Raw genomic sequence first — 27612 nt, 5'->3', positions numbered from 1 at the left:
AACACAGGTTATAAGTCTTAAGACAAAAGAGTATTACAGAGTGAAATAAGGTGTATGAATCCTGGAGTTTTTCAGATATTATATTTTAAACTTGAGGCCACAGTTAATTAATTGTTAAAAGCAGCTGTACAGAATGTCTAGCTATCTTCAGTTGTCTGTGAATGATTGATTTCCCAAGTTGCTTTATCATGGGTACTGTCATTTTGAAATGATGAGAGAGAGAGATAGCCAGCCTAACAATTTCTGTTGTTAGGTTTTCTTTGCTCTGCTCTGCTGCTGAAAAGCTGCTGTTGAAATACAGTTCAAATTCAAAAGACCATTTTCTTTTTATTCTTTCATGGCATGTGGGTGTCGCTGACAAGGCCATTATTTGTTGCCATCTCTAATCGCCCCTTAAATTGAATGGCTTGCTATAGTCATTTCAGAGGGCAATTCAGAGTTGACAACATTGCTGGTCTGAAGTCATCATATAGGCCAGACCAAATAAGAATGGCAAATTTCCTTTTCTAAAAAACATTGACAATTGAGCTGGTCACGGTGGGATTTGAACCTTCCGGAGCATTAGCCTAGGCCTTATGATTACTATTCAGTGACATTATCACTACACCACCATCTTCCCTTTATGACAATGGTAACGTGCTTGGTTCATACAAACAATACCACATGGCAGATTCCACTAGTCAGGAGGGGTGTTGGAATCATTGCTGATGGACAATGGCACATGGCCCAGATGACTAATGGCATCCCTGCTGATGCAGTACGTGAATTGTACATCAATCAATTTAGAATTGATGGGTTCTTGGCAGCATAGATTAGAATTTGGCTAAAAGGTAGGAAATAGAGGGTATGTGTATATGGACATTTCTTAGATTGGAGGTGAGTTGATAGCATTGTTCCCCAGCAATCAGTGTTTGGACCCTTGCTTTTCCTGATTTATATAAATGATTTGGAGATGGGTGTTGAGGGTAAAATTGCAATATTTAAAAGGCATTTGGATGGGTGCATGACTATGTGCAATTCATTGCAATGGAGCGCAGTGGAGGCTGGGACGTTGGGTATCTTCAAGGCAGAGATTGATTAATTCTTGATCTTGCAAGGAATTAAGGGCTATGGGGAGAGTGCGGATAAGTGGAATTGAAACACCCATCAGCCATGATTAAATGGCCGAGTGGACTCGATGGGCCGAATGGCCTTGCTTCCACTCCTATGTCTTATGGTCTTATGATATTATGACTAGGAGTGCTGGCAAGTGGAACTAGATTAGGTTAGGATATCTGGTCAGCATGAACAAGTTGGACCGAAGGGTCTGTTTCAATGCTGTACAACGCTATGACTCTATGACTAAATTGGGTTTATTCTCCTTAGAGCAAACAAGATTAAGAGGTGACCTTAATGAGTTGTTCAAAATTATGAACAATTTTGACAGGGCAAAAAAGGATAGTTTGTTTCCACTAGCTAGTATGACAGTAATTTCAGATTGTCAGCAAGAGAGCTGGGAGTGAGATGAAGAGAAACTTCTTTACTCAGAGAGTTGTTAGGATTTGGAATGCACTGCTTAGGAGAGTGGTGGAGGCGAATTCCTTTGGAAGATTCAGAAACATATAATGATTAATTTAGAGGGCTACAGAGATAGGGTTGGAGAATTGGGCTAGCTCTTTTGCAAGTCTATACAGACATGATGGGTAAAATGGTGATATAAAATTCTATTATTCTGCGTTCCAAGCCAATAATGAGCATTAAGGTAGATCACAGGTGATACAAGTTTCTACAAAATATCCAATTTCCACTTTGCTGACAACAAACGGAACATAGACTAAGCATGAATGAATTGGTGTTTCCATCATCAAATAGACTTTCAGTGTTTCTGTGCTATCTGATTGCTTCTACCTCCTTTCAAGATTGAAACTGTGGCTAGCCTTCAGTTACTTGTCTTACTGTCCTCTTCAAACTAATTTACAATGTAGCAAATAGAAATTACTGAATGTAACTGTGATTTGATTTGACGAACTCTGTCTTAATTGGGCTTCATCAAACATCTCCCCTTTGTCCCTGAGTGAATCATTCTGACACTAATTAGGACCTACAAAGATGGTGAAATAGGTTCAGTCTGTATTTCTTGCATACAACAGCAGCAGCTTTCACTTAAGTACCACCTTCAATTCAGAGAAATGTCAAAGACACTTCTGGGAGTTCTAATGTAAAACTGGACATTGAGCCAAAGGAAGCGAAATTAGCAGGACTTATACACTTAATGGTAAGGTCCTAGGGAGTGTTGCTGAACAAAGAGACCTTGGAGTGCAGGTTCATAGCTCCTTGAAAGTGGAGTCGCAGGTAGATAGGATAGTGAAGAAGGGGAATTTTAAGAAGAGTTACAGAGGAGAGGAAGGAGAACAAGTAAAGAGTTCAAGTGGGAATTCTAGAATGTGGGGATAAGGCAGCTAAAGACACGACTACGAATCATGACACCAAGAGAGGTGGTGCACAAGAGGTTTTTTTAAACAATTAGTTTCCATTAGTCAGGAGGGGTTTTGGAATCATTGCTGATGGACAATGGCACATGGCCCAGATTACTAATAGCATCCCTGCTGATGCAGTGCGTGAATTGTACAGAGGATTAAAAAGGATATACAGCACAAGAACAAGCCATTGGCTAAACAATTCCATGCTGATGTTTATGTTTCACTTAAGGATCTTCCAATCTTTTCTCATTTAAAACTGTCACTGTTACCTATTCCTTTCTCTTTGAGTAAAGGTGGTTCTTTGAATTTCTTACTGATTTGTTTTGGTGACTATATTAGATTTGAGGTTGTTCCTCCCGAGAGGAAATACTTTCTCTCCATCCATAGTATAAAAGCATTCATTGGTTTTTAAGATCTCTATTAGGTTGAACAGCCATTTTTCAAGAGAAAAGACTCAGCTCATTCCATCCTTATCCTGATTTATTGTATCCATACATTTATCTATACATTAATCTTCTCTGCATTTACTCATAGAGTCATAGAGATGTACAGTATGGAAACCAACCCATCGGTCCAACATGTCCATGCCGACCAGATATCCCAACCCAATGTAGTCTCACCTGCCAGCACCCGGCCCATATCCCTCCAAACTCTTCACATTCATATACACATCCAAAAACCTCTTAAATGTTGCAATTGTACCAGCCTCCACCATATCCTCGGGCAGCTTATTCCATACCACCCTCTGCGTGAAAATGTTGCCCCTTAGGTCTCTTTTATATCTTTCCCCTCTCACCCTAAACCTATGCCCTCGAGTTCTGGATTCCCTGAACCCAGGGAAAAGACTCTGTCTATTTATCCTAACGATGCCCCTCATAATTCTGTAAATCTCTATAAGGTCACCCCTCAGCCTCCGATGCTCCAGGGAAAACAGCCTCAGCCTGTTCAGCCTCTCCCTGTAGCTCAGATCCTCCAATCCTGGCAACATCCTTGTAAATCTTTTCTGAACCCTTTCAAGTTTCACAACATCTTTCCGATAGGAAGGAGACCAGAATTGCATGCAATATTCCAAAAGTGGCCTAACCAATATCCTGTACAGCCACAACAAGACATCCCAACTCCTGTACTCAATACTCTGACCAATAAAGGAAAGCATACCAAATGCCTTCTTCACTATCCTATCTACCTGCAACTCCACTTTCAAGGAGCTATGAACCTGCACTCCAAGGTCTCTTTGTTCAGCAACACTCCCTAGGACCTTACCATGAAGTGTATAAGTCCTGCAAAGATTTGCTTTCCCAAAATGCAGCACCTCGCATTTATCTGAATTAAACTCCATCTGTCACTTCTTAGCCCATTGGCCCATCTGGTCCAGATCCTGTTGTAATCTGAGGTAATCCTCTTCACTGTTCACTACACCTCCAATTTTGGTGTCATCTGCAAACTTACTAGCTGTACCTCTTATGCTTGCATCCAAATCATTTATGTAAATGACAAAAAGTAGAGAGCCCAGCACCGATACTTGTGTCACTCCATTGGTCACAGGCCTCCAGTCTGAAAAACAACTCTCCACCACCACCCTCTGTCTTCTACCTTTGAGCCAGACCTGTATCCAAATGGCTAGTTCGCCCTGTATTTCCATGAGATCTAACCTTGCTAATCAGTCTCCCATGGGAAACCTTGTCGAACGCCATACTGAAGTCCATATAGATCACATCTACTGCTCTGCCCTCATCAATCTTCTTTGTTACTTCTTCAAGCATCTTAATCAAGTTTGTGAGACATGATTTCCCACGCACAAAGCCATGTTAACTGTCCCTAATCAGTCCTTGCCTTTCCAAATACATGTACATCCTCTCCATCAGGATTCCCTCCAACAACTTGCCCACCACCGAGGTCAGGCTCACCGGTCTAAAGTTCCCTGGCTTGTCTTTACCACTCATCTTAAACAGTGGCACCACGTTAGCCAACCTCCAATCCTCCGGCACCTCACCTGTGACTATTGACGATACAAATATCTCAGCAAGAGGCCCAGCAATCACGTCTCTAGCTTCCCACAGAGTTCTCAGGTGCACCTGATCAGGTCCTGGGGATTTATCCACCTTTAACCGTTTCAAGACATCCAGCACTTCCTCCTCTGTAATCTGGACATTTTGCAAGATGTCACCATCTATTTCCCTACAGTCTGTATCTTCCATATGCTTTTCCACAGTAAATACTGATGCAAAATATTCATTTAGTATCTCCCCCATTTTCTGTGGCTCCACACAAAGGCCGCCTTGCTGATCTTTGAGGGGCCCTATTCTCTCCCTAGTTACCCTTTTGTTCTTAATATATTTGTGAAAACCCTTTGGATTCTCCTTAATTCTATTTGCCAAAGCTATCTTATGTCCCCGTTTTGACCTCCTGATTTCCCTCTTAAGTATACTCCTACTTTCTTTATACTCTTCTAAGGATTCACTCAATTTATCCTGTCTGTACCTGACATATGCTTCCTTCTTTTTCTTAACTAAACCCTCAATTTCTTTAGTCATCCAGCATTCCCTATACCTACCAGCCTTCCCTTTCACCTTGACAGGAATATACTTTCTCTGGATTCTTGTTATCTCATTTCGGAAGGCTTCCCATTTTCCAGCCGTCCCTTTACCTGCGAACATCTGCCCCCAGTCAGCTTTCGAAAGTACTTGCCTAATACTGTCAAAATTGGCCTTTCTCCAATTTCGGACTTCAACTTTTAGATCTGGTCTATCCTTTTCCATCACTATTTTAAAACGAATAGAATTATGGTCGCTGGTCCAAAAGTGCTTCCCCACTGACACCTCAGTTACCTGCCCTGCCTTATTTCCCAAGAGTAGGTCTAGTTTTGCACCTTCTCTCGTAGGTACATCCACACACTGAATCAGAAAATTGTCTTGTACACACTTAAGAAATTCCTCTCCATCTAAACCTTTAACACTATGGCAGTCCCAGTCGATGTTTGGAAAGTTAAAATCCCCTACCATAACTACCCTATTATTCTTACAGATAGCTGAGATCTCCTTACAAGTTTGTTTCTCAATTTCCCTCTGACTATTGGGTGGTCTATAATACAATCCCAATAAGGTGATCATCCCTTTCTTATTTCTCAGTTCCACCCAAATAACTTCCCTGGATATATTTCCAGGAATATCTTCCCTCAGCACAGCTGTAATGCTATCCCTTATCAAAAATGCCACTCCCCCTCCTCTCTTGCCTCCCATTCTATCCTTCCTGAAGCATTTGTATCCAGGAACATTAAGCTGCCAGTCCTGCCCATCCCTGAGCCATGTTTCTGTAATTGCTATGATATCCCAGTCCCATGCTCCTAACCATGCCCTGAGTTCATTTGCCTTCCCTGTTAGGCCCCTTGCATTGAAATAAATGCAGTTTAATTTATTAGTCCTACCTTGTCCCTGCCTGCCCTGACTGTTTGACTCACTTCTGTTCTCAGCTGTACCCGTCTCAGATTGATCTCTTTCCTCACTATCTCCCTGGATCCCACCCCCCTCACCTTACTAGTTTAAATCCTCCCAAGCCATTCCAGCAAATTTCCCTGTCAGTATATTAGTCCCTTTCCAATTTAGGTGCAATCCGTCCTTCTTGTACAGGTCACTTCTACCCCAAAAGAGATTCCAATGATCCAAAAATGTGAATCCTTCTCCCATACACCAGCTCCTCAGCCATGCATTCATCTGCTCTACCCTCCTATTCCTGCCCTCACTAGCTCATAGCACTGGGAGTAATCCAGATATTACTACCCTTGAGGACCTCCTTTTTAAATTTCTGCCTAACTCTCAGTAATCTCCCTTCAGAGTCTCAACTTTTTCCCTTCCAATGTCGTTGGTTCCAATGTGGACAATGACCTCCTGCTGGCCCCTCTCCTCCGTGAGAACATTTTACATCTTCTCTGAGACATCCTTGATCCTGGCACCAGGGAAACAACACACCATTCTGCTTTTTCTCTACTGGCCACAGAAATGTCTGTCTGTACCCCTGACTACAGAATCCCCTAACACAATTGATCTCTTGGAAGCCGACGTACCCCTTGTTGCATTAGAGCCAGTCTCAGTACCAGAAACTTGGCTGTTTGTGCTACGTTCCCCTCAGAATCCATCACCCCCTACATTTTCCAAAACAGCATACCTGTTTAAAATGGGCATATCCACAAAAGACTCCTGCCCGAGGTGCCAACCTCTCTCACCCTTCCTGGAGTTAACCCATCTATGTGACTGTATCTGAGACTTTTCCCCCTTCTTATAACTGCCATCCATCACAGACTGTTGCTGTTGCAAATTCCTCACCGCTTCTATCTGTCTCTCCAACCGATCCACTCGATCTGATAAGATTCGCATCCAACAACATTTATGGCAGATATAATCCGCAGTAACCCTTAAACTCTCTTTATACTCCCACGTGTGACAAGAAGTACATTATCACTGCAAGGGCCATTTTTGCTCCCTCACAATCTACAGACCCAGAAAATAACACCGTCTTATTCCTCTACAAACACTGCACCAGGTTAAATTAATAGCTATGGCTTATATTTTAAGTTTAATCGAGAGACTTATCTCCAAAAACATATAATCAAGAAAGAATCCACCGTACCCACTAGTGCAGCCTTTCTCTTGGACAGACTTAAAACAACGATTAACTTATCTGCTTCTGTGCTGTGAACTTCACCCAACAGTTCCTCCAAGATTAGTTGTGAATTTCACTGTTTGTTAATTTTCCCAAATGCGCTCCAATGTCCAGCGATACACGAATTCAAACAGCAAAGGCAGTAACTGTGCAGGTTCTCTCTCTCTCTCTCCTGCACTGTCCTTACCATGTGCTTCCTTTGTCTGCTCTTCTCCCTTTTAAAACTGCTGTTGTTTTGACTTTTTTTTTCCAAAGTTCCAAAACAATGCAACAGCATAAAAAACAGTAATTGCTGCTCCTGGAATTCGAGAAAATCACCTCCAACACCTAAAATACCTCAAAAATAGGAGCAGCTGATACAGCCAGAAATTTTCCCATCCTCCATCTTGGATTAACCAGAATCCCACCCACTGCCAACAAACTGGTTTTATGGTGCTGCAACTCGAGGACAGACAAACTAATGGTAGGAAAGATGCTAACACTAGTTCTCCCATTTCTTGTTGCTCCATGCTGGATGGTTATCCATTTTGGGAGGTACCCAGATGAACTGTGGTGGTTTTGAGTATGGTTCACCATGTCTATTCCAATTTATGGCTAGGAAAATCCCCAAAAGCTGATCACGCAGTCCACAAGTTTCAATTAGTTATTCAATTATCCCTTCCAAATTGCAACGGTCTCTGCCTCAACCATTTCTTGGGCAAAGCATTCCTTCTCTAACAACCCACTGTAAACTACACTGAAACATTTCCTCATTCTCTCAGTCACCATGGGTCGTCAATCAAAACAGTTCCCAATTCCCTAACCTGGGGAAATCACTTCTTTCTTGTCACTGTCGAAAATCTTTGTGAATTATAAAATTCCCACCTTAGATCTTCTTACCCTTCTCCAGTAGAGTTACTGTTGCAGGGTAAAATCCCAGCGCAGGCTTATAAAATCATGAGGGGCAATAGTAAGGTGAAAAGCAAAAGTCTTTTCCCAAGGGTGGGGGAGTTCATAATTAGAAGGCATAATTTTAAGATGAGAGGATAACAAATTAAAAGGTACCTGAGGAGCAGCTTTTTCACACAGGGAGCAGTTTGTGTGTGGAATGAACTGCCAGAGGATGTGGTAGATGCAGGTACAGTTACAACATTTAGGAGACGTTTGAACACTACATGAAAAGGAAAGGTTTAGAAGGATATGGGCCAAGTGCAGACAAATGGGACTAATTTTATTTTGGTAGACATGAACAAGTTGGTCTGAAGGGTCTGTTTCTATCCCGTATGACTCTGCGACTCTATGACTTAAGATTCCACGATCGTCTCAGACATTGTACAACGTGGGAATTGGCAAAAAAGTTGGGGAAATCGTGTGAGGTCAGCAGTGAGGCATTTCTTGACATCAAGAGCAAAAAGTCTTATTTTGAAAGGCAAGATGGAATTCTCACTAGCGTGCAGTGATAGGTCTACTTCAGTTCATTAGCATGCATTAACATCTCACCATTAGTTAACCTTGTGTCATTGATATGCAGTTTCCCATTCTCGGGAAATGTTTCACAGGAAATGAAATTGGGAAGTATCCCACTCTAATCCCCTGAATACAAACCAGACACTGAGAATTCCTGACATGATAGTCAGAGCTCACTGTTCACGCCTCTGGACTGCCATCTTGGACATCAGTTACCAACATCTCAGGGCACACTCCATGAGCATTGATGGCATGCATTCCCTGTTCACAGACACTGGCATTGGACATATACCAACCTCAACACAACCTCATAACTTATCTCCGAACCACTTGGAAGATGGTTCTGCATTTTAACGCTGCACTTTGGAGTGCACAAGTACCTTTCATTGGAAAATTACTGGACCAAGGAACACTTCAGGTTTTTCTCACTTGCTTTCTTAGTGCTCACTCACTTTGTGCCAGCTTGCTTGTCAGCAATTATCAGTCAAAGGGGTGAGCATGTTACTCTACAGCACTGAGCTACATCATTAACTATGGTAAATCAAACTGTATAGCACTGTTTACAATAATCTGTACTGCACTATTTTGCACCATGTGCTAAAAATGTATACAGCAAACACCCTGAATGTGCTTCAACCAAAGGTCCATGTCTCAAACTCTCAGGAGAGTAGTATTCAGTCAGGCAAAGGGAGATATCCTTCGGTCAGGGAAATCCCAGCTCTATAAGGCAAGGGCATCATCTCGTATCAGTCCTGGAGCTTGAAAACAGTCAGTTGGCCACTTGAGATGCTCAAAGTCACTACAGTCCAGAGTGGCCTATGGCCTGTCCTGGAGGTTCAGTGAAACCAGTCTAGGGAGTTGTGGTAAGTTTGATCTTGGGAATGATTTGGCAGGGTCCAAGGTGAGAGTGACACCCCTTGTTGTGGAGAAGCCCAAGGAAGACCAAGAAACTGAGGAGTTAAAATAGAAATATCCTGGTATTTTTCCAGACTGTGTGGTAACCAGCTCCCATGATCATAAGTCACAGCATGAAGCGAAAAGTAAAGAGAAAGACCAAGGAGCTTGAGGTTCAGTTAGCAGATATCCTGTTTGACACAATGGTACAGAAAAAACCTGAACAGGCAGAGGGTCAGACAGAAGTGTTTTGTCCTGAAAAGCTCAGAGACTTGCAACAGCAAGACAAAACGATATGTGGATGTGTACTCTGAAAAGGAGACAGAGAACATTCCAGAGGGTTATTATCTGAAAGGTAGAACCCTAAGGTGAAAATGGAGACCATGGCAGGTTAGTGCAGAGGAGAAATGGGCCAAGATGCATCAGATTGTGTTGCCGTTAGCATAGAGACAGGTGGTGTTACAGGTAGCACACAAACTACCTGTAGCAGGTCACCTAGGGGTACGAAAGACTCAGTCCAAGGCACAAAAACATTTTTATTGGCCTGGATTGCACAAGGATGAGGTTAACTTTTGCCGTACATGTCATACATGCCAAATGATAAGTAAGCCACAGGCGGTTAAAAAGCCAACACGTTTGTTGCCAATTCCCACATTTGAAGAGCCTTTCATGTGGGTTATAATTGATTGTGTAGGTCCCCTCCCGAGAACTAAAAGTAGAAACCAGTACTTGTAAACCATAATGGATGTGTCTACCAGATTTCCGGAGGCAATTTCATTACGGAGTATCAAAGCAAAAAGGGTGGTAGAGAAATTGGTAACTTTCCTCACAAAGTATGGGCTACCCAGAGAGATTCATTCGTACCAAGGGTCAAATTTTACTGCTAAGCTGTTTAAGGACATTATAGATAGTTTAGGTACACAGCACTTTAAATCCAATATGTATCATCCTGAACCCCAGGGAGCTTTAGAAAGGTGACATCAGACCTTGAAGACCATGTTGAGAGCATACTGTCAGGATTACCCGAATGATTGGGATAAAGGTATCCCATTTGCATTGCTTGCCATCAGAGATGCCCGAAATTAATCTACTCAGTTCACTCCCTTTGAGTTAATATTCAGTCATGAAGTGGAGGCCCTTTGAAATTAATGAAAGAAAAATTGACAGGACCAAAGTCGGAGATCTCACAATTAGATTATGTATCGGAGATGAGGGAGAGTTTAAATCGAGCACACAAGTTAGCTAAACAGCACCTAAAGAAGGCACAGTGTAGAATGAAGCAGGTGGCAGATAAAAGCTCTGAGACTCAGATGTTTTCCCGAGGAGATGACGTGTTCGTACTGTTACGAGTGATTGGAGAATCCCTTCAAACCAGGTTAAATGGTCCCTATCAAACTGAGAAAAAGTTGAGTCAGGTGAACTTTTTGGTAAAGATGCCAGATAGGAAAATCGGTATCGGGTATGTCATGTGAACATGTTGAAACCGTATTACACTAGAGAGAAAGAACTGGAGAAACAGGTGTCAGTTACTGCCCTGCACAGTGAGGAATCAGATCCAGATAATCTGGATTTTGATGTGCCTCAAAATAGATTAAAAAATGATGAAGTCCTTGAGGAGTGGGGTAGGTTAGTAAGCGTTCTGCCTCAGGAGCATAGAACGCAGTGAAAGGTTTGTTACTGCAGTATAAGGACATATGTAAGATGCAGACGGGGTGGACTTATGCTATTGTACATGAAGTAGACATCGGGAATACTGCTCCGATAAAACAACATCCCTATTGGCTTAATCCTTTCAAAGCCAGATGGATCCAGAAGGAGATGGACGCCATGCTCGACAAGGATATCATTGAACCAAGCCAGAGCGAGAGAGTTCACCGGTCGTCTTAGTTCCCAAACCAGATGGGACTCAATGATTCTACGTAGATTATCGGAAGGTCAACACTGTTACAAAATTGGACTCATATCCAGTTCCTAGATTGGAGGACTGTATCGAGAAAGTCAGACTAGCCAGTTACATCACCAAGTTGGACTTAATGTGTGGTTACTGGCAGGTACCTTTATCAGAGACGGCGAAAGAAAATTCTGAGTTTGTAACCCCAAATGGGCTATATCGTTTAAAGTGTTGCTCTTTGGAATGAGGAATGCACCAGCCACATTCCAAAGACTCATGAAGAGAACTTTGGCTGCATTAATAAACTGTGCAGTCTACTTGGGTGATGTAGTGATGTTTACTAAGTCCTGGAAAGATCACATGGTACAGTTTTACTAAGTCCTGGAAAGATCACATGGTACAGTTGGCAGAGCTTTTTGAACGACTACAAGAAGCAAAACTGATAATAAGCTTAAACAAAATTTGCGAAAGCAGAGGTGAAGGTCTTGGGACATAACATCAGTCCGGGAAGGTTGACTGACCCCACAGAACTCAAAGACGAAGGCCATCGAGGAATTTCCTCAACCAACCTCGAAGAAAGAGGTGCTTCGATTCTTCGGACTCAGCGGATTCTATCAGAAGTTTGTTCCAAACTTCAACAGTGTAGTGGCAGTGATTTGCTGAAGAAGAACACAAAGTTTCAGTGGATAGAACCATGCCAGGAGTCATTCAATCATTTGAAATCAATATTAACCACCAAACCAGTTTTAGCTCCACCATACTTTTCAAAACCTTTTAAAGTCGCCATCGATGCTAGTGACATTGTAGTTGGAGCTGTACTCCTACAGGAAAACGAGGATGGGGTTGAACTTCCAGTTGGTTACTTTTCAAAGAAGGTCAACATCCACCAGAGGAAATACTCCACAATTGAAAAGGAACTATTAAGTTTGGTACTGGCCTTACAACATTTTAATGCATATGTCACAAACAATGTACATGGATCGCAATCCACTTACGTTCTTTAAAGACAATATAAAGACAAATATAAGACTATTTCGTTGGAGTCTTATGTTACAGACATTTAATTTAAAAATCATACATGTTGTGTGTGGTAAGAATGTAATCGTTATCGCAGATTTAACTGATAAATGTTTGATGAGATTTAATGTTACATGTACACTGGTATATGGATAGATAAAAATAGAAGAAAAAAATGAAGCCATCTTTTCATTATGATGGTTCATTATTTTTCTTAAGGGGTGAGGTGTTATGAAGATGTGTGTGTACTGTGCTTTAAGAAAGCTAAAAGCTAGCGGAACTAATTGACAGCACCAAGTGTTCTGAAAAAAATACCGTAACATTTGGTTGGACAACTTGATTAGCTGGTTGCCTGGAGACAAAAACAGATTCGAATTAGGTCAATCAGTTTAAATTATACCCCAAAAAAATACCAAACTCCAATCCAGTTTGAATTTAGTATATTGACTTTCTTAAAAGCCAATGACACAATCTGATGCTCTGGGGGGTGTAAGACTGGGCATAATTGAACAGCATGTGAAGACTGCCTGAAATGTAGCTCACTTAAAGGTACCTTTATCGATCAGTAATCTGTGAAGCAGAATCCCCAAGAAGAAGAAAAGAAGACAGGAACACAGGGAAGAATTGAAAGGTGCCTGGGTTTGAGATAAGAAGTTTTGTTTTGTAAATCTTAATTGGATGTTTATTGGACCAGTATTATAGAAGGGAAGGTAAGAAAATAGGTTATAAGAAGAGGTTGTAAGTAGTTGTTAGTTAATTATTCTCTGTTATACTTTAAGAAATAAAGTTGTTAATTTTTACTTTAAGTAGTTTTGGGCCTCGCGATTTTTCACAGATTACTGTATGGGATAAATCTTTTCTGCGTTGCTGGTTTAACTTAAACAGGACGGTTTACCCCGTGTCATAACAGCCCTGAGAAGCATTGGTTTGTAGTTGCTCTTTCAGTGCAGACCCCAGAAGGTCAACTCTGAGCTGCCAATGCTTGGTGGAGGGCCTTTAAAGGTGGTGCTGAATGCAGGGATCCCTGGTTATTCTGGCAGTGGTGGGCCCTTGAATGGATGGTGATTCAGAGAATATGATGAGTGGGGTGCCAAAAGGAAAAGATGTACAGATAATGATGTGAGTTTGGTAAGATAGTGAAAGAAAACATACAGGGCTTCAGGAAGAGAAGCACATTTAGCTGAAATCTGGCAAACTTCAGTTCTACATAACTCAAAATGAAAGAAGTCTACTTTTGCCCAACAATTTTTCATTGTACGTAATTACATGAGAGTTTGGTAAATTCTACTTAACCTCATCCTGTTATCAACCGAACTAACACAGAGATCCCAATGAATCATAATTTTAAAATCATTGAGACACATAACTCAATTATGCTCAGAAATCATACACCTATGTCACTTAATAACATACAAATACCAAATAATAGATGTTACAGCAATCATTTAAATGAAGATCTAAACTGAAAATTTGAATCCTGTTTGATGAAGTAACAAGGGATCACAAAAGGTCATTGATTAAGTTAAGGCTATACAGCCATGCAGAAGGAACAGCAATGACAAGCAAAGAGAAGAATTTTTCACCTTTAAACTGATGGCTACGCCAATTCAAAAATAGCTTACAAAATCAGAAGTCACTGGAAAAGCTCAGCAGGTCTGGCAGCATCTGTAGAGAGAAATCAGAGTTAACCTTTCAGGTCCAGTGACCCTTCCTCAGAAAAATAGCCTGCTCCATTTGAGAGGTCTTTCCTTACTGCATAAAAGGCTGGATTTTCCCGTTGGTTCCTGAGGTCTGGGAGAGAGATGAAATGGAAGCTCTGAGCCTGCATTTGTCAGTGCAGAGTCTGTCTCAGGAATCTTGTGGCGAGCAGACCCTGAATCGGATGCTTCTGGGTTTGCAAGACAGCCCTCAGCAGGGTGGGGCCACTCTAGTACCAACAATGTGCTGGTAAGGCAGGCTGTCCCACATTTGGCCCACAGCTATGTTATTGACTGTCAGACCTCAGGGGAAAGAGCGTCTGGAGCAGGGGAAATCCTCACCCTCACTTCCTCCAAACTTTCTCACCCTGCTTCCCCAGCCTGCCGCTCCTAGGTTGGGCCAGAAACATGGCAGTCCCACATTCTGTGGTGGCATTTGTATGAGCGAGTCAGGAAGTTGTGGGTTAAAATCTAAAGACTTGAGCATATAACAGTTCATAGAAATGTAATAAATGGGGCAGCAAGGTGGCTCAGTGGTTAGCACTGCTGTCTCACTGTATCAGGAACCCGGGTTCCATTCCACCCTTGGGTGACCATCTGTGTAGAATTTTCACATTGTCTCCTTGTCTGCGTGGGTTTCCTCTGATTTTCTCCTATAGTCCAAAGATGTGCAGGTTCGGTGGATTGGCCGTGCTAAATTATCCAGGGATTTGCAGGTTAGGTGTGTTAACCATGGGAAATGCAGGATTACAACTATTGGGGTGGGTCTGGATGAGATGCTGTTCAGAGGGTCGGTTTGGAGTGAATGGGCTCAATGAACTGCTTCCACACTGTAGTGATTTTATGACAGAGGAGCAGAAGGAGGCCATTCAGCCCTCTGAGCCTGCTTTGCATTCAATATAATCATGGCTGCTTATTCAACTCAGTATCGTATTCTCTCTTTCGCCCCGAGTCCTTTGTTTCCTTTAGCCCTAAGAACTCTATTTACCTCCTTGAAAACATTCAATGTTTTGGTTCCAACCACTTTCTGTGGCAGAGAATTCCACAGGCTCACCACGGTCTGATTAAACAAATCTCTCCTCATCTCAGTCTTATAGCCTACCCTGTATCATTAGACTGTGACCTACGTCTGCTGTTTTTCCTACATTACAACAACGACCACATTAAAAAAGGAAATATTTAATTGGTCCTAAAGTGCTTTGGGACATTTTGACGTTGTCAAAGGCATGAGGTGATGCAACTCTTCCATTCCAATTATACAAAAGCGCAGTGTGTTCAAGGCATAGCTTAAATTCTGAATATTTTGCAGAACTGGCTATATCAGATCTCCATTAGCAGATTTACATACCTCAGGCTGTGTGACTCCTGTGTTTGGATTATGAAGTAAAGGACAAAAATCGGCAATGCGTGTTCAGAAAGGACTGAAGTAAATGGTCGAAAAACTGAGGAAAACTGCAAAATGACTGGGACATTGACTGTCTATTTTTAAAAAGCCAGTGGCTTTTGGGGCATTGTGCCTGATAGTTCTGATACCAGACTGGCGAACTTGAAGTTGACCCCCTGTCATGGCAACTTTTGTATTCTGACTCCAATAATTCTTTTGTGCTCGCACCCAGATAAACCACAATATGCCATATTGCTGTAATAAACCAACTAGTTCATTTAATGTCCTGCTACCCCTGCTCAGTTCGGCCTCCCAATGACTCCAAGCCCACATTTATCTGGTTGACTCTCAAGTCACTCAGTTGCCAGGGCAACAAGGGATGTAGCAAGTCATGTGTGCATTTGCTTCTAGTGGATGTGTACATAAAGGCTTGGAAAAACAGGTTGATGCTGCAGGTCTGGGGAGAACAGGCAAGACAGTGCCTACTGTATATTTTAAGGAAATATTAATTGTGAAATATCTGAAGAAAATGCAGGATTGTAGGGAAATTCAGCAGGGCAATTCTGGTATTACTCTGGCAATAGTCAACACATGTAAACATTTAATTTCTAACCCTGCTCTAGAAGAATAAAGACTCCAGTCGATAATACTTCAAGAATCCCTAAGTACCATCAAGTTCCTACATCTTTACGCCCATCCTGCTGCTGTAATATTATTGTAAGAATTACTTGCATTGACATAGCACCTTCATGACTTTAAGATGTTCCAAAGTGCTGAACAACCAATTAAGCAATTTGACATGCAGTCCCTCAGTACTGCACTCGCGTGCCAGCTTAAATCTTGTGCTCAAATGTCTGGGGGGGATTTAAAAAATAATTCATTTGTGGGATGTGAGCACTGCTGGCTGGGCCAGCATTTATTGTCCGTCCTCAATTGCCCTTGAGGAGGTGGTGGTGAGCTGCCTTCATGAACTGCTGCAGTCACCTCCCGTGGGTTGACCCACAATGCCATTAGGGAAGGAATTCCAGGATTTTGACCTAGCAACAGTGAAGCGACGGCGATAATATTTCCAAGTCAGGATGGTGAGCAGCGTGGAGGTGCCCTTGCCAGTTGTGATGTTTTCCCATGCCCTTGTCCTTCGAGATGGAAATGGTCATGGGTTTGGAAGGTGCTGTGTGAGCATCTTTGACAAATTTCTGCAGTTCATTTTGGACATAGTACACACTGCAGTTACTGGGCATTGGTGATGGAGGGACTGATGTTGTGGACATTATGCCAATCAAGCGGGCTGCTTTGTCCCGGATGGTGTCAAGCTTCTTCAGTGTTGTTGGAGCTGCACCAATCCAGTGGACAATACTCCACAACACTCCTGACTTGTGCCTTGTAGATGATGGATAGGCTTTAGGGATTTAGGAGTGAGTTACTTGCCATATATTCCTAGCCGCTGACCTACTCTTGTAGCCACTGTGTTTATGTACTGAATCAATGGTAACCCCCAGGATGTTGATAGTGAGGAATTCAGGGATAATAGCACCATTGAATATCAATGGGCAGTAGTTAGATTGTCTCTTAATGGGGATGATCATTGTCTGGCATTTATGTGGTGTGAATGTTACTTGCCACTTGTCAGCCCAATCCTGGATATTGTCCAGATCATGTTGCATTTGAACATAGACAGTTTCAGTATCTGAGGAGTCATGAATGGTGCTGAACATTGTGCAATCATTGGCGAACATCCTCACTTCTGACCTGATGATGAAGTGAAGGTCATTGATGAAGCAGCTGCAGATGGTTGGGCCTGGGGCACGGCCCTGAGGAACTCCTGGTGGAAATGTCCTGAAACTGAGATGACCAACCTCCAACAACTACAACCATCTTCCTATGTGCCAGGTATGAAACCGACTAGTGGAAGGTTTGCCCCCAATACTCACTGATTCCACTTACGCTGGGGTTCCTTGATACCACACTTGGTTGAATACAGCCTTGATGTCAAGGGCTGATTGAGCCGAGAAGCATTTGGTACAAAGGTGAGAGTTGACACATATGGCTATACTTTTGGACTATTAACAGGATTATAGTGTTATAAACTCAACACAAGAGTACATTTTTCGAAATCTCACACACAACTGCAGCAATATGTGAACTAGTCTTTGATTTTTTTCTTGAAATATGAGAAGAGGGATCCGTTCAGTATCTATCCTTGACCAACATTCCAGCAACGATATGTAGAAATAGGCCATTAATTTTCAGAAGACTGGATTCACATTTTTCATCTTTTATATAAATCCACCTGGGAATAAATGAGTGCCTGGTACAAGTTAATGAATGTACTGCAGGCTCTCTGTACAAAGCAAATCAAACCCACCTATTTTACAGCTAACAACACTGGAGAGATTTGGAACTATTTAGAATGTAAGAAAAACAATTAAATAGCTCGGGCACAGCTGTCAAAATTCGCCCACATTAGAAATGGAGGCAAGAACACCTTTGAGAACAAAGACTTTATATTAGAAGGTAGGTCATATCAGGTAGCTGAAGAATGACTTTGGGGCCAAAATGTGATGAGGCAACATGGTAGCTCAGTGGCTAACACTGCTGCCTCACAGAGGCAGGGACCTGAGTTCGATTCCAGCCTCGGGTGCCTGTCTTTGTGGAGTTTGTGCATTCTCCCTGTATCTGCGTGGGTTTCTTCCTGGTGCTCTGGTCTGGGTGGGATGCTCCCTTTGGAGGTGAGCTGAATGGCCTAATTCCACACTGTCAAGGATTCTATGATAGTTCCCCAAAGTAGACAAAGGAATCATGGCACGTATTAACCCATATGGGCTCATTAAGCATCGCTCAAAGTTCATGCTGCCTCTTCACTTAAATAATGGTAGTATACCATTGAGTGGTCATTCACCTCAGCAGAGGTCTGAGTTTGTACAAGATTGGCACCATTTAAATCAATGCTACTTAAATTCAGTTCGCACTTCTCAAAGGAAGTCTGGAACAAATTAAGAATACCTGACATGAGGGGCAGAGTGAACATGGCTCCAATGTGCTGTGAGGGTGCTCCAATGTGCTGTGATGAATCACTAGAGCCCTTGGTGCCTGACCTGCACGGGGAAGGGGGGGAGAAAGGTTATCTGTCCACAGGGAATCCGGAGACCCTCCAGCCATACATTGAGGAGGTACCGGGACCAGATAGCCATCAGATTTAAGGTAGAAGTGAGCATGTTGTTTCCACTGGTGGGTGATTCTAGAACTGGGGTAGTGCGGGGGCATAACCTCAAAGTAAGGAGAAGCAGATTTCGGACTGAGTTGAGAAGAACATCTTCACCCAAAGGGTTATTAAACTGTTGAATTCCCTGCCCAGTGAAGAAGTTGAGACGACCGCTTTGGATGTTTTTAAGGCAAAAGTGGATAGATTTTTGAACAGTAAATGAGCTAACAGTCAGTGGAGTCAAGTCCACGAAAAGATAAGCCATGATCTTATTGAAAGGCAGAGCAGATTTGACCAGCCAGATGGCCTGCTCTGGCTAATATTTCTTCTGTTCTTACATTTTTATCACTGTCAGCGACTTTCACACAGGCGTTTAGGGTGAATTCATCTTTATAGGACACATCCTTACAACAGAACCACTAGCCTAAGCACTGCTCAATTCACATCCTTTCATTAGCCTTCCAACAATCCCCACCAATGCATGCCTAATAATCACCTCATGTTCATACATTGGACACTGCTACAATTCTCACACGCATAGCTCACATCCTCAGTCATACAATTATAACAGGGTAGCACGCGACTGAAGCCAGCAACACTGAATGAGTGAGACCAATAGATAAACAGCACATCCTTATCTTGGCGCTCACCATTATTGAGCTCGTCGTACTGAGCCTCTGGCTACAGCTCAAGTCGTTGAAGATAAAGAATGCCCTAATCTCATCCCACTATCCCTTGCTGATTTACAAGTTGAAGCAAATTCAAGGTTGCATCTGTTTCTTCCCTCCATCCAGCCTCACAACATTCTCCTTTCAGGTGCCAATGTGCTGTGATCATTACAGGCAGTGGTACAGAGTTGAAAAGTAGGAAAAGAGAGAGATTGATGGTGAAGAAACATCATTAGCCCCTAGACCTCTCACTCCCTGTTACTCAGTTCAGAAATTGACACTGTACATATTTCAGAAGGTGGCTTAGATATAGGGTCTACCATATAGTTGTTCCTGATGAAGGGCTTTTGCCCAAAATGTCGATTTTCCTGCTCCTCGGATGCTGCCTGACCTGCTGTGCTTTTCCAGCACCACTCTAATCTAGACTCTGGTTTCCAGCATCTGCAGTCCTGGTTTTTACCATATAGTGGGACACCAGACACAACTGGCCTCTAGCCAAGAGAGAAGGAAGGGATAGTGCAGGTTCCAGCTGCCCCAGAGAACAGGGCTGTATCTGGGTTTTGCTGCCCCAGGCATTTGATGGAGCAGTTTAGAGAAAAGAAGGGTGATGGCGAGAGAGATGACCATGGTTTCCTGCCTATTGTAGTTGACAGGGCTCCCAACCACATCTGACCTATCACCTGTGTTTCCACCCTTGTCCCTTCCCATCACTCACAACAGTTCAGGTCCCCCTTGTCCTCACTTTTCATCCCACCAGCCTCCACATTCAAAGGACCATTCTCTGCCATTTGAGACAACTCCAACAAAACGTCACCACCAAACACATTCTTCCCCTCACTCGCACTGTCTACATTTGGAAGGGACCACTCCCTCCTGGACACCCTAATCCATTCCTTGACTACTAACACCACCTCCCTCTTCCCATGGTACCTTCCTCTGTAACCTCAGAAGGCACAACACCTTCTTCTTCAACTCCTCCTTACTCACCACCCTCGACCCTAAATAGTCTTTCCAGGTGAAGCAGCATTTTACCGTACCACCTCCAATCTGGTGCATCGTATTCGCTGCATCCAATGTGACCAACTTTACATTGGACAAACCAAAAGCAGACTGGGTGACCACTTTTCAGAACACTTCCGGTCCATGCGCAAGCATGACCCCGACCTTCCTGTAGTCAGTCATTTTAACACAGCGTCCTGCTCGCCAACCCATGTGTCTGTACTTGGCATGCTGTGGTGCTCCAAAGAATCACAGTGCAAACTGGAGGAACAACAACCAGAAGAAGTGGTGGAGGCTAGTACAACTGCAGCATTTAAAAGGCATCTGGATGAGTATATGAACAGGAAGGGTTTGGAGAGATATGGGCTGCGTGCTGGCAAGTGGGACTAGATTAAGTTGGGATATCTGGTCGGCATGTACGGGTTGAAATGAAGGGTCTATTTCTGTGCTGTACATCCCTACGACTCTACGACTCTGTCTGTACATCTTCAGACGAGGCACTTTACAGCCTTCTGGGCTTAATACTGATTTCAACACCTTTAGATCGCGAACCCATTTCCACTCCTTCCCCTTCTTTTAGCTTTACTTGCTACATTCTCTATCACCATGTCCTCTCTCCCCTCTCTGCACTCCCGTGGGACTGTCTGTTCTTTCCAGTCTGACAGATAGAAACACCATTGTTCTGCCATTCTCATAATTTGATCACTTAATCTGCTCTATCAATACCCTTTCTCCCCAGCACTCCATCCCCACACGACTGCATAAATGCTGTCCCTCCAAACTTCATGTCAGCTCTGATGAAGAGTTATCTACTCAAAACATTAGCTTGCTTTCTCTCCACAGATGCTCTCTCACCCACTGTGATCTCCAGCACTTTTTCTTTTCAGTGCAGACTCCAACATCTGCAGTAATTTGTTCCTACTTGGTGCATTGTCAGACCTGCTGTTACTTGTCAAGGAGCAGGGAGTCACAGAGTGATATAACAGACCCTTCGATCCAACTCATCTGCGCAGAGCAGACATCCCGAACTGACCTAGTCCTGTTTGCTAGCATTTGGCACATAGTTCTCTAAGTCCTTCCCGTTCATACACCTATCCAGGTAGCTGAATGTAAAAGGTGCCCCTCAGCTCCTTTTAAAATCTTACCCCTCTCACCTTAAACCTGTGTCCTCTAGCTTTGGACTCACCTATCCTGGGGGAAAAGACTTTGGTTATTCACCTCATCCATGCCACTCATGATTGTAGAAGCATCTAAAAAGTTAGCCCTCGGTATCTGATGGTCCAGGGAAAAAAGGCACGGTCTATTCAACCTGTCCCTGTAGCTCAAAGCATCTAAGTCTCAGCAACATGCTTGTAAATCTTTTCTGCACCTGTCAGATTTTAACAACATTCTTTCTACAGAAGGGCAACCAGAATTGAACGCTGTATTCCAAAAGTGGCCTGACCAATGTCCTGTACAGTTGCAATATGACCTCCCAATTCCTATACTCAATGTTATGATCAATGAAGGCAAGCAAGCCAAATGCTTTCTTCACCAACCTGTCTACCTGTGACTCCACTTTCAAGACTGATGAACCTGCACTCTTTGATCTCTTTGTTTGGCAACAGTCCCCAGGGCTCTACTATTAACTGTAGAAGTCCAATTCTGGTTTACCTTGTCAAAATGCAACACTTCACATTTATTTAAATTAACCTCCATCTGCCACTCCTCAGCCCATTGGCCCATCTGATCAAGGTCCCGTTGTACTCTGACATAGTCTTCTTCCCTATCCAGTACATCACATATTTTGGTGTCATTTGTAAACTTACTTAGTATACCTCCTACATCCAAATCATTCATATAAATGAAGAAAAGCAGTCAACCCACTATTGATCTATGTGGCGCACAACTGTTCACAGGCCTCTGGTCCAAAAAATAATCCTCCACCACCACTCTGTCTTCTACTTCAAGCCAATTTTGTCTACAATTGGCTAGCTCCCCCAGATCCCATATGATCTGACCTTACTAATCAGTCTACCATGCAGAATCTTGTTGAATGCTTTGCTGAAGTCAGTATAAATAACATCCCCCACTCTGCCTTCATCAATCTTCCTTGTCACCTCTTCAAAAAACTCAGTCAAATTAGTGTGACACAGTTTCCCATGCACAAAGCCATACTGGCTATCCTTAATTTGACCTTGTCTTTCCAAATGCATGTAAATCCTGTACCTCAGAATCCTCTCCAACAACTTACCCACCACTGAAATAAGGCTCATCGGTCTATTGTTTCCTGGCTTTTCCTTACAGCCTTTCTTAAATAATGGCAACATGTTAGCCAACCTCCAGTCTTGTGGTCCCTCACCCATGGCTGTCGATATTACCAATATCTCAGTTGGGGGGCTCAATAATCTCTTCCCGAACATCCCACAAAGTTTTGGGAAACGCCTGATCAGGTCCTGAGAATTTACCCGCCTTTATGCGTTTAAGACCTCCAGTACCTGTTCTTTAGTAAATATGAACTCTTTTCAAGACATTAATATTTATTTTCCCAAGTTCCCTACTTTCAAGTTCTTCTCCGCAGTAAACGCTGAAGCAAAATGTTCATTTAGTCTTTCACTCATCTCCTGTGGTTCCATACATGAACCTATCTTTAAGGGCCCTATTTGCTCCCTGGTTACTCTTTTTCCCTAAATTATTTATAGAATCTCTTTGATTCTCCTTAGATCTACTTACCAAAGATATCTCATGTCCCCTTTTTGTCCCCCTTATTTCCCTCTTAGGTACGCCTACTGCCCTTACACTCTTCTAGGGGTTCACTTGATCCCAGCTGTCTATACCTGATATATGCCTCCTTCTTTGCCCTGTCTCTGAACTCTTATTACCTCATCCTTAAAGCCATCACACTTCCCAACCATCCCTTTATGTGCGAATAGCCTCCCCAAATCAATTTTTGAAAACTCCTGTCAAATACCGTCAGAATTGGCCTTACTCCAATTTTGAACTTTAACTTTTTGATCAGTTCTATTCTTTTCCATAACAATTATAAAAGTAGTAGAAGTATGATCACTTGTCCCAAAGTGCTCCCCCATTGACACCTCAGCCACTTGCCCTGCCTTATTTCCCAAAAGAAGGTCAAGTATTTCTCCTTCTCTAGCTGGTACATCTACAAATTGAATAAGAAAGTTTTCTTATACACACTTTACAATTTCCTCCCCATCCAAGCCCTTAACACTATGACTATGCTTGTAAAGTTAAAATCCCCTACCATTACAAGCCCTATTATTCTTACAGGTATCTGAGATCTTCATACATGTTTGCTTCTCAATTTTCCACAGACTATTGGGGGCCCATAATACAATCCCAAAAAGATGACAATCTCTTTCTTATTTTAAGTTCCATCCATATAGGTTCACTGAATGATATCCCAAGAATATCCTTCCTAAGTTCAGCTGTAATATTCCTCCTAAATAAAAACATGACTTGACTCCCCCTTCTCTCTTGCCCCACTTTCTAACCTTCTTATAGCATCTATGCCCCAGAACATGAAAGTATCAGTTCTGCCCTGAGCCATGTTTCTGTGATGGCTATGATATCCCAGTCCCATGTTTCCAACCATGACCTGAGTTCATCTGCCTTACCTGTTAGGCCTCTTGTAAGTAGTTGAAATAAACTACTTGAAGTAAATACAATTTATCAGTCTTATCTTGTTCTCTGCCAAGCTCTTGTTTGCCTTGACTCTTTGACTTGCTCCCCTTATCGACTGTACTGGCCTCAGCCGTTTCTCTTTTCTCACTATCACTTTGGTTCTCATCCCCCTCCCTTAATAATTTAAAGATGCCTGAAAAGCAATAGCAAATTCCTCCGCAAGGATATTGGACCCATTTCAATTGAAGTGGAATCTATCCCTCTAAAACAGGTCATTTCTACCCCTGAAGAGATCCCAGTAGTCCAAACCTGTGAATCCTTCTCCCTGCACCAACTTCTCAGCCACGCATTCATCTGCTCTATCCTCCTATTCCTACTCTCACTAGCCCGTGACACTGGTAGCATGAAGGAGTCTGGCACCACTTGGTACAGGGCTTTGTGCTTGGACCTCATTGTCTCAAGGGCTGCAAACTCCTTGAGATTTGTAAGCTCAACCCTCTTAATGCTGCATCTGATGTCAATGTCTCCGGTTCCATTAGAGAACTTACTCAGTGGTGGACTGAGGCACTTTGTTGGTAGTGGACTCAGAATGCTGTATAGTCAGATCTGGGTACACTGATGGCTGAAAAGGCTCTCAGAATCTCATAGCCTGTGGGACTGTTGGTGTTTCCATGGAATATAAGTCTGTCATTCACTCTTGACATGACAGTATTCCTTCTCCTCCTACTTTTGTTACTTCTACCCAACACCCCATATGAACAGTATCTGAGATATGAAGGCTGTTGATGACAGCACTGAGGATCTATGGTTTCGAGGTTTTGGTTCTGGGACACGAGTTGAGATGAGACGGGTGATTATCATCAGTGTCACTCACTGAGTAAAAAGAAATGTACTCTGACAATCATTATCCCTGAAATACCTTGGTCGGCTTGCTATCAAGCAGCTCATATTCCACTTTGTACTGTCACCCAACAGACAAGTGGTAGGAGAAAGTGAGGACTGCAGATGCTGGAGATCAGAATCAAAAGTGTGATGCTGGAAAAGCACAACCAGTCAGGCAGCATCCGAGGAGCAGGAGAATTGATGTTTGGGGCATAAGCCCTTTAACAGGAATGAGTGATAGTACTGAACAACTGTTTGAGCTTTTGGTTCCTAATGGAGATGGCACAGATTGGAGGACATGGTTTAACGGTTTGATGCACACCCAATCTCCAACTGCAAACCATGTTTCCTTCCAACTGATCATTTGTTGTTGCTGTTACTTTATTCATTGTTTAGCTTTGCTCTGACATTCCAGTTGGAGGTTGGTAGCTGCTTGAGAACAGTCAGCAGCTGGTGAGATCCACAACCAGTGATACATTTTGTCTGTCATCTGTCTGCTCAGAGAATGTGGGTTTGATCGACATGTGCAAAGTGGAATGTGTATTGATTATTTAAAATCCAATATACTTGCTCTCCGACTGCTGTTGATCACCCTCTACAATTATTCAATGCCAACATTTGATAGCAGATCACATTGCAATATCAGCTGTTGGTGAATTCTGTAGCTTGCTAGAGGAACTCATAACTTAATTGGAAACAACATTGTCTGCAGTGATAGAGTCTGGCAAAATCCCATTTGCAAACAACTTAGCGGGAATATCAATGACCGCAATGATGTTCGTGGGACCTGTTGCAGTGATTTCTGACTATTTGCATGCAGATCATGAACAAGAGGTAAAAAGCACTGATTCCTAAGGACTCCTAGAGTTCCTAGCAGTAGGTATTGCATTGTTCAGCTGGCCATGGGGTTGATTGTAAAGGAAACAGACATGGTTGACTAGAGTTTTCATTGAGTGTACATGCTATACACTTTCCGGTGAAGTCTTCTACATAGCAATCTAACCCTGGTTACCAGAAAGCTGGACAGGATTGTTGTTCCATCTTAGCAAATTCAAAGTCCAAAGCTGTGCGGGCTAGGTGAATTGGCTGTGCTAAATTGCCCATAGAGTCCAGGTATGTGTAAACAAGGTGGATTAACCACGGGAAATGAGGGTTACAGGGTAGTGGGGTGGGTCTGGGTGGGATTCTTTTCTGAGGGTCGGTGTGGACTTGATGGGTTGAATGGCCCGCTTCCACACCGTAGGGATGCTATGATAGGAAAGATACAATCCATTTGACAACATGCTTGGAGAAATTCTAGAGTTTTGCAGGTGATACAGTTGCCATCAAACAGTCTGCCTTCATTGTGTACTCCACACAGACCTCGCTCTATCTCTCATATGTAAGGCAATTCAGCTTTTACCTTGTGAAACAATTTCTGCGGTGTGCTGTCAATTATTGTTTCTGATTTTAGCTTCTCTAGTCTAACGCGACGCATGGTTATGTGTGATGTTGCTGCGATCACATAGGCTTCAATATTGCAATTCACTTCTCCAATGTTGTCAGCAATTGTAGCACAACCGAGCCTATTCAGTTGGTCAGCTTTCAGGATTCTGAAGCCAAATGTTCTACCGATAATGATAATGGGTGGAATCTTATAGGAGTCTGAACGCAGAATCATGTGGGATGTTTAGTGATAGTCCTAGCTCACTATTGGAAGCAACTCACTGCATCTTTTAACAAAGCTCCAGGTGATCAGGCAAGATTCTTACCCTGGCAGGGCTGAGTTACCTATTAAGGGAAAGTATTGCTTGTTAATGATCTTATTACCAGCTCATCAATATACAGCTTCCTATTCTACTACCCACTGTGAATCAAACTGAATGTCAAGAATTCTCAACATTAAAGTCAGAATGGGTACCTGGCGAATTCAGCTCGCTGCTTGGTCCAAATGTCCTCCCTGTTGGACACAAGACACAAGCGGAAATTGGTAGTGTTGTTGGTACTGAGGAGGATGGTCTCAGACTACAGTCTGATATTAGTCAGTTGGTATATTAGGCAGATTGAACTTAATCTTGATAAATGTAATACTTTGTGAGGTTTAATAAGGAAATAGAATACACAATGAATGTTAGGTTCCTCAGGAGTACTGAGGAACAAAGGGATCTTGGTGTACAAGTCCAAAGATGAGAGCGCAGGTAGACAACTTGGAGAAGAAGGTATATGAGATGCTCAATTTTGTTAGCTAAGGTGTAGACTATAGGAGCAAGGAAGTCTTGTTCCAACTTTAGGGCACAGATGGAATACTGTACGCAGTTCTGTTCACCACACTATCAGAAGGGCGTGACTGCACTGGACAGGATGCAGAAGAGATTCCCCAGTATGTTGCCTGGGATAAAAAATCTCAGTTATGTGGAGAGACCTGACAGGCTGGGGTTTTTTCCCCCTGGAGCAGAGGAGGCTGAGGAAGGGCGGGGGAGCACCTGATTGAGATATACAAAATGATGACAAGCATGAAAAAGGCAGATCTCGAGGAACTTTCCCCAGGACAAATGTGTCTGAGACCAGAGGGCATAAGTTGGAGGTGAGGAGTGAGTGGTTTAGAGGGAATTTGAAAAAAAATGTCCTCACCCAGAGAGTGGTAGAAGTATGGAACACGCTGCCTGAGAAGTTGGTGGAAGTAGATACTGTCACAACATTTAAGAAACACCTGGATCATCACTTAAAATACCAGGGCATTGTAGGCCATGGACCAAGTGCAAGTAAATGGGATTAGTGTTGTTTAGTTTTTGTTGATTGGCATAGACGTGGTGG

At 42.8% G+C, this 27612-nt stretch overlaps 2 protein-coding genes across 2 annotated transcripts in view; both read right to left on the bottom strand.

Moving 5' to 3' along the window:
- The window catches only part of adgb (androglobin), a 332059-nt gene extending 305580 nt beyond the window's left edge, over window positions 1–26479 (bottom strand). The window contains exon 1 of the mRNA XM_072581648.1: window positions 26222–26479. Within this exon, the coding sequence (XP_072437749.1) occupies window positions 26222–26479 (258 nt within the window). The remainder of the gene's footprint in view (window positions 1–26221) is intronic.
- Window positions 26480–26706: 227 nt separating this feature from the next.
- Window positions 26707–27612, bottom strand: part of LOC140483397 (metabotropic glutamate receptor 1-like) — a 98171-nt gene continuing 97265 nt past the window's right edge. Inside the window, exon 4 of the mRNA XM_072581647.1 lies at window positions 26707–26758. Within this exon, the coding sequence (XP_072437748.1) occupies window positions 26707–26758 (52 nt within the window). The remainder of the gene's footprint in view (window positions 26759–27612) is intronic.

This window comes from Chiloscyllium punctatum, chromosome 11 (assembly GCF_047496795.1).
Source record: "Chiloscyllium punctatum isolate Juve2018m chromosome 11, sChiPun1.3, whole genome shotgun sequence".
NCBI classification, from domain to species: Eukaryota; Metazoa; Chordata; class Chondrichthyes; order Orectolobiformes; family Hemiscylliidae; genus Chiloscyllium; species Chiloscyllium punctatum.
The sequence above is the reverse complement of the archived record's forward strand: the minus strand, read 5'-3'. Positions and strand labels throughout refer to the sequence as shown.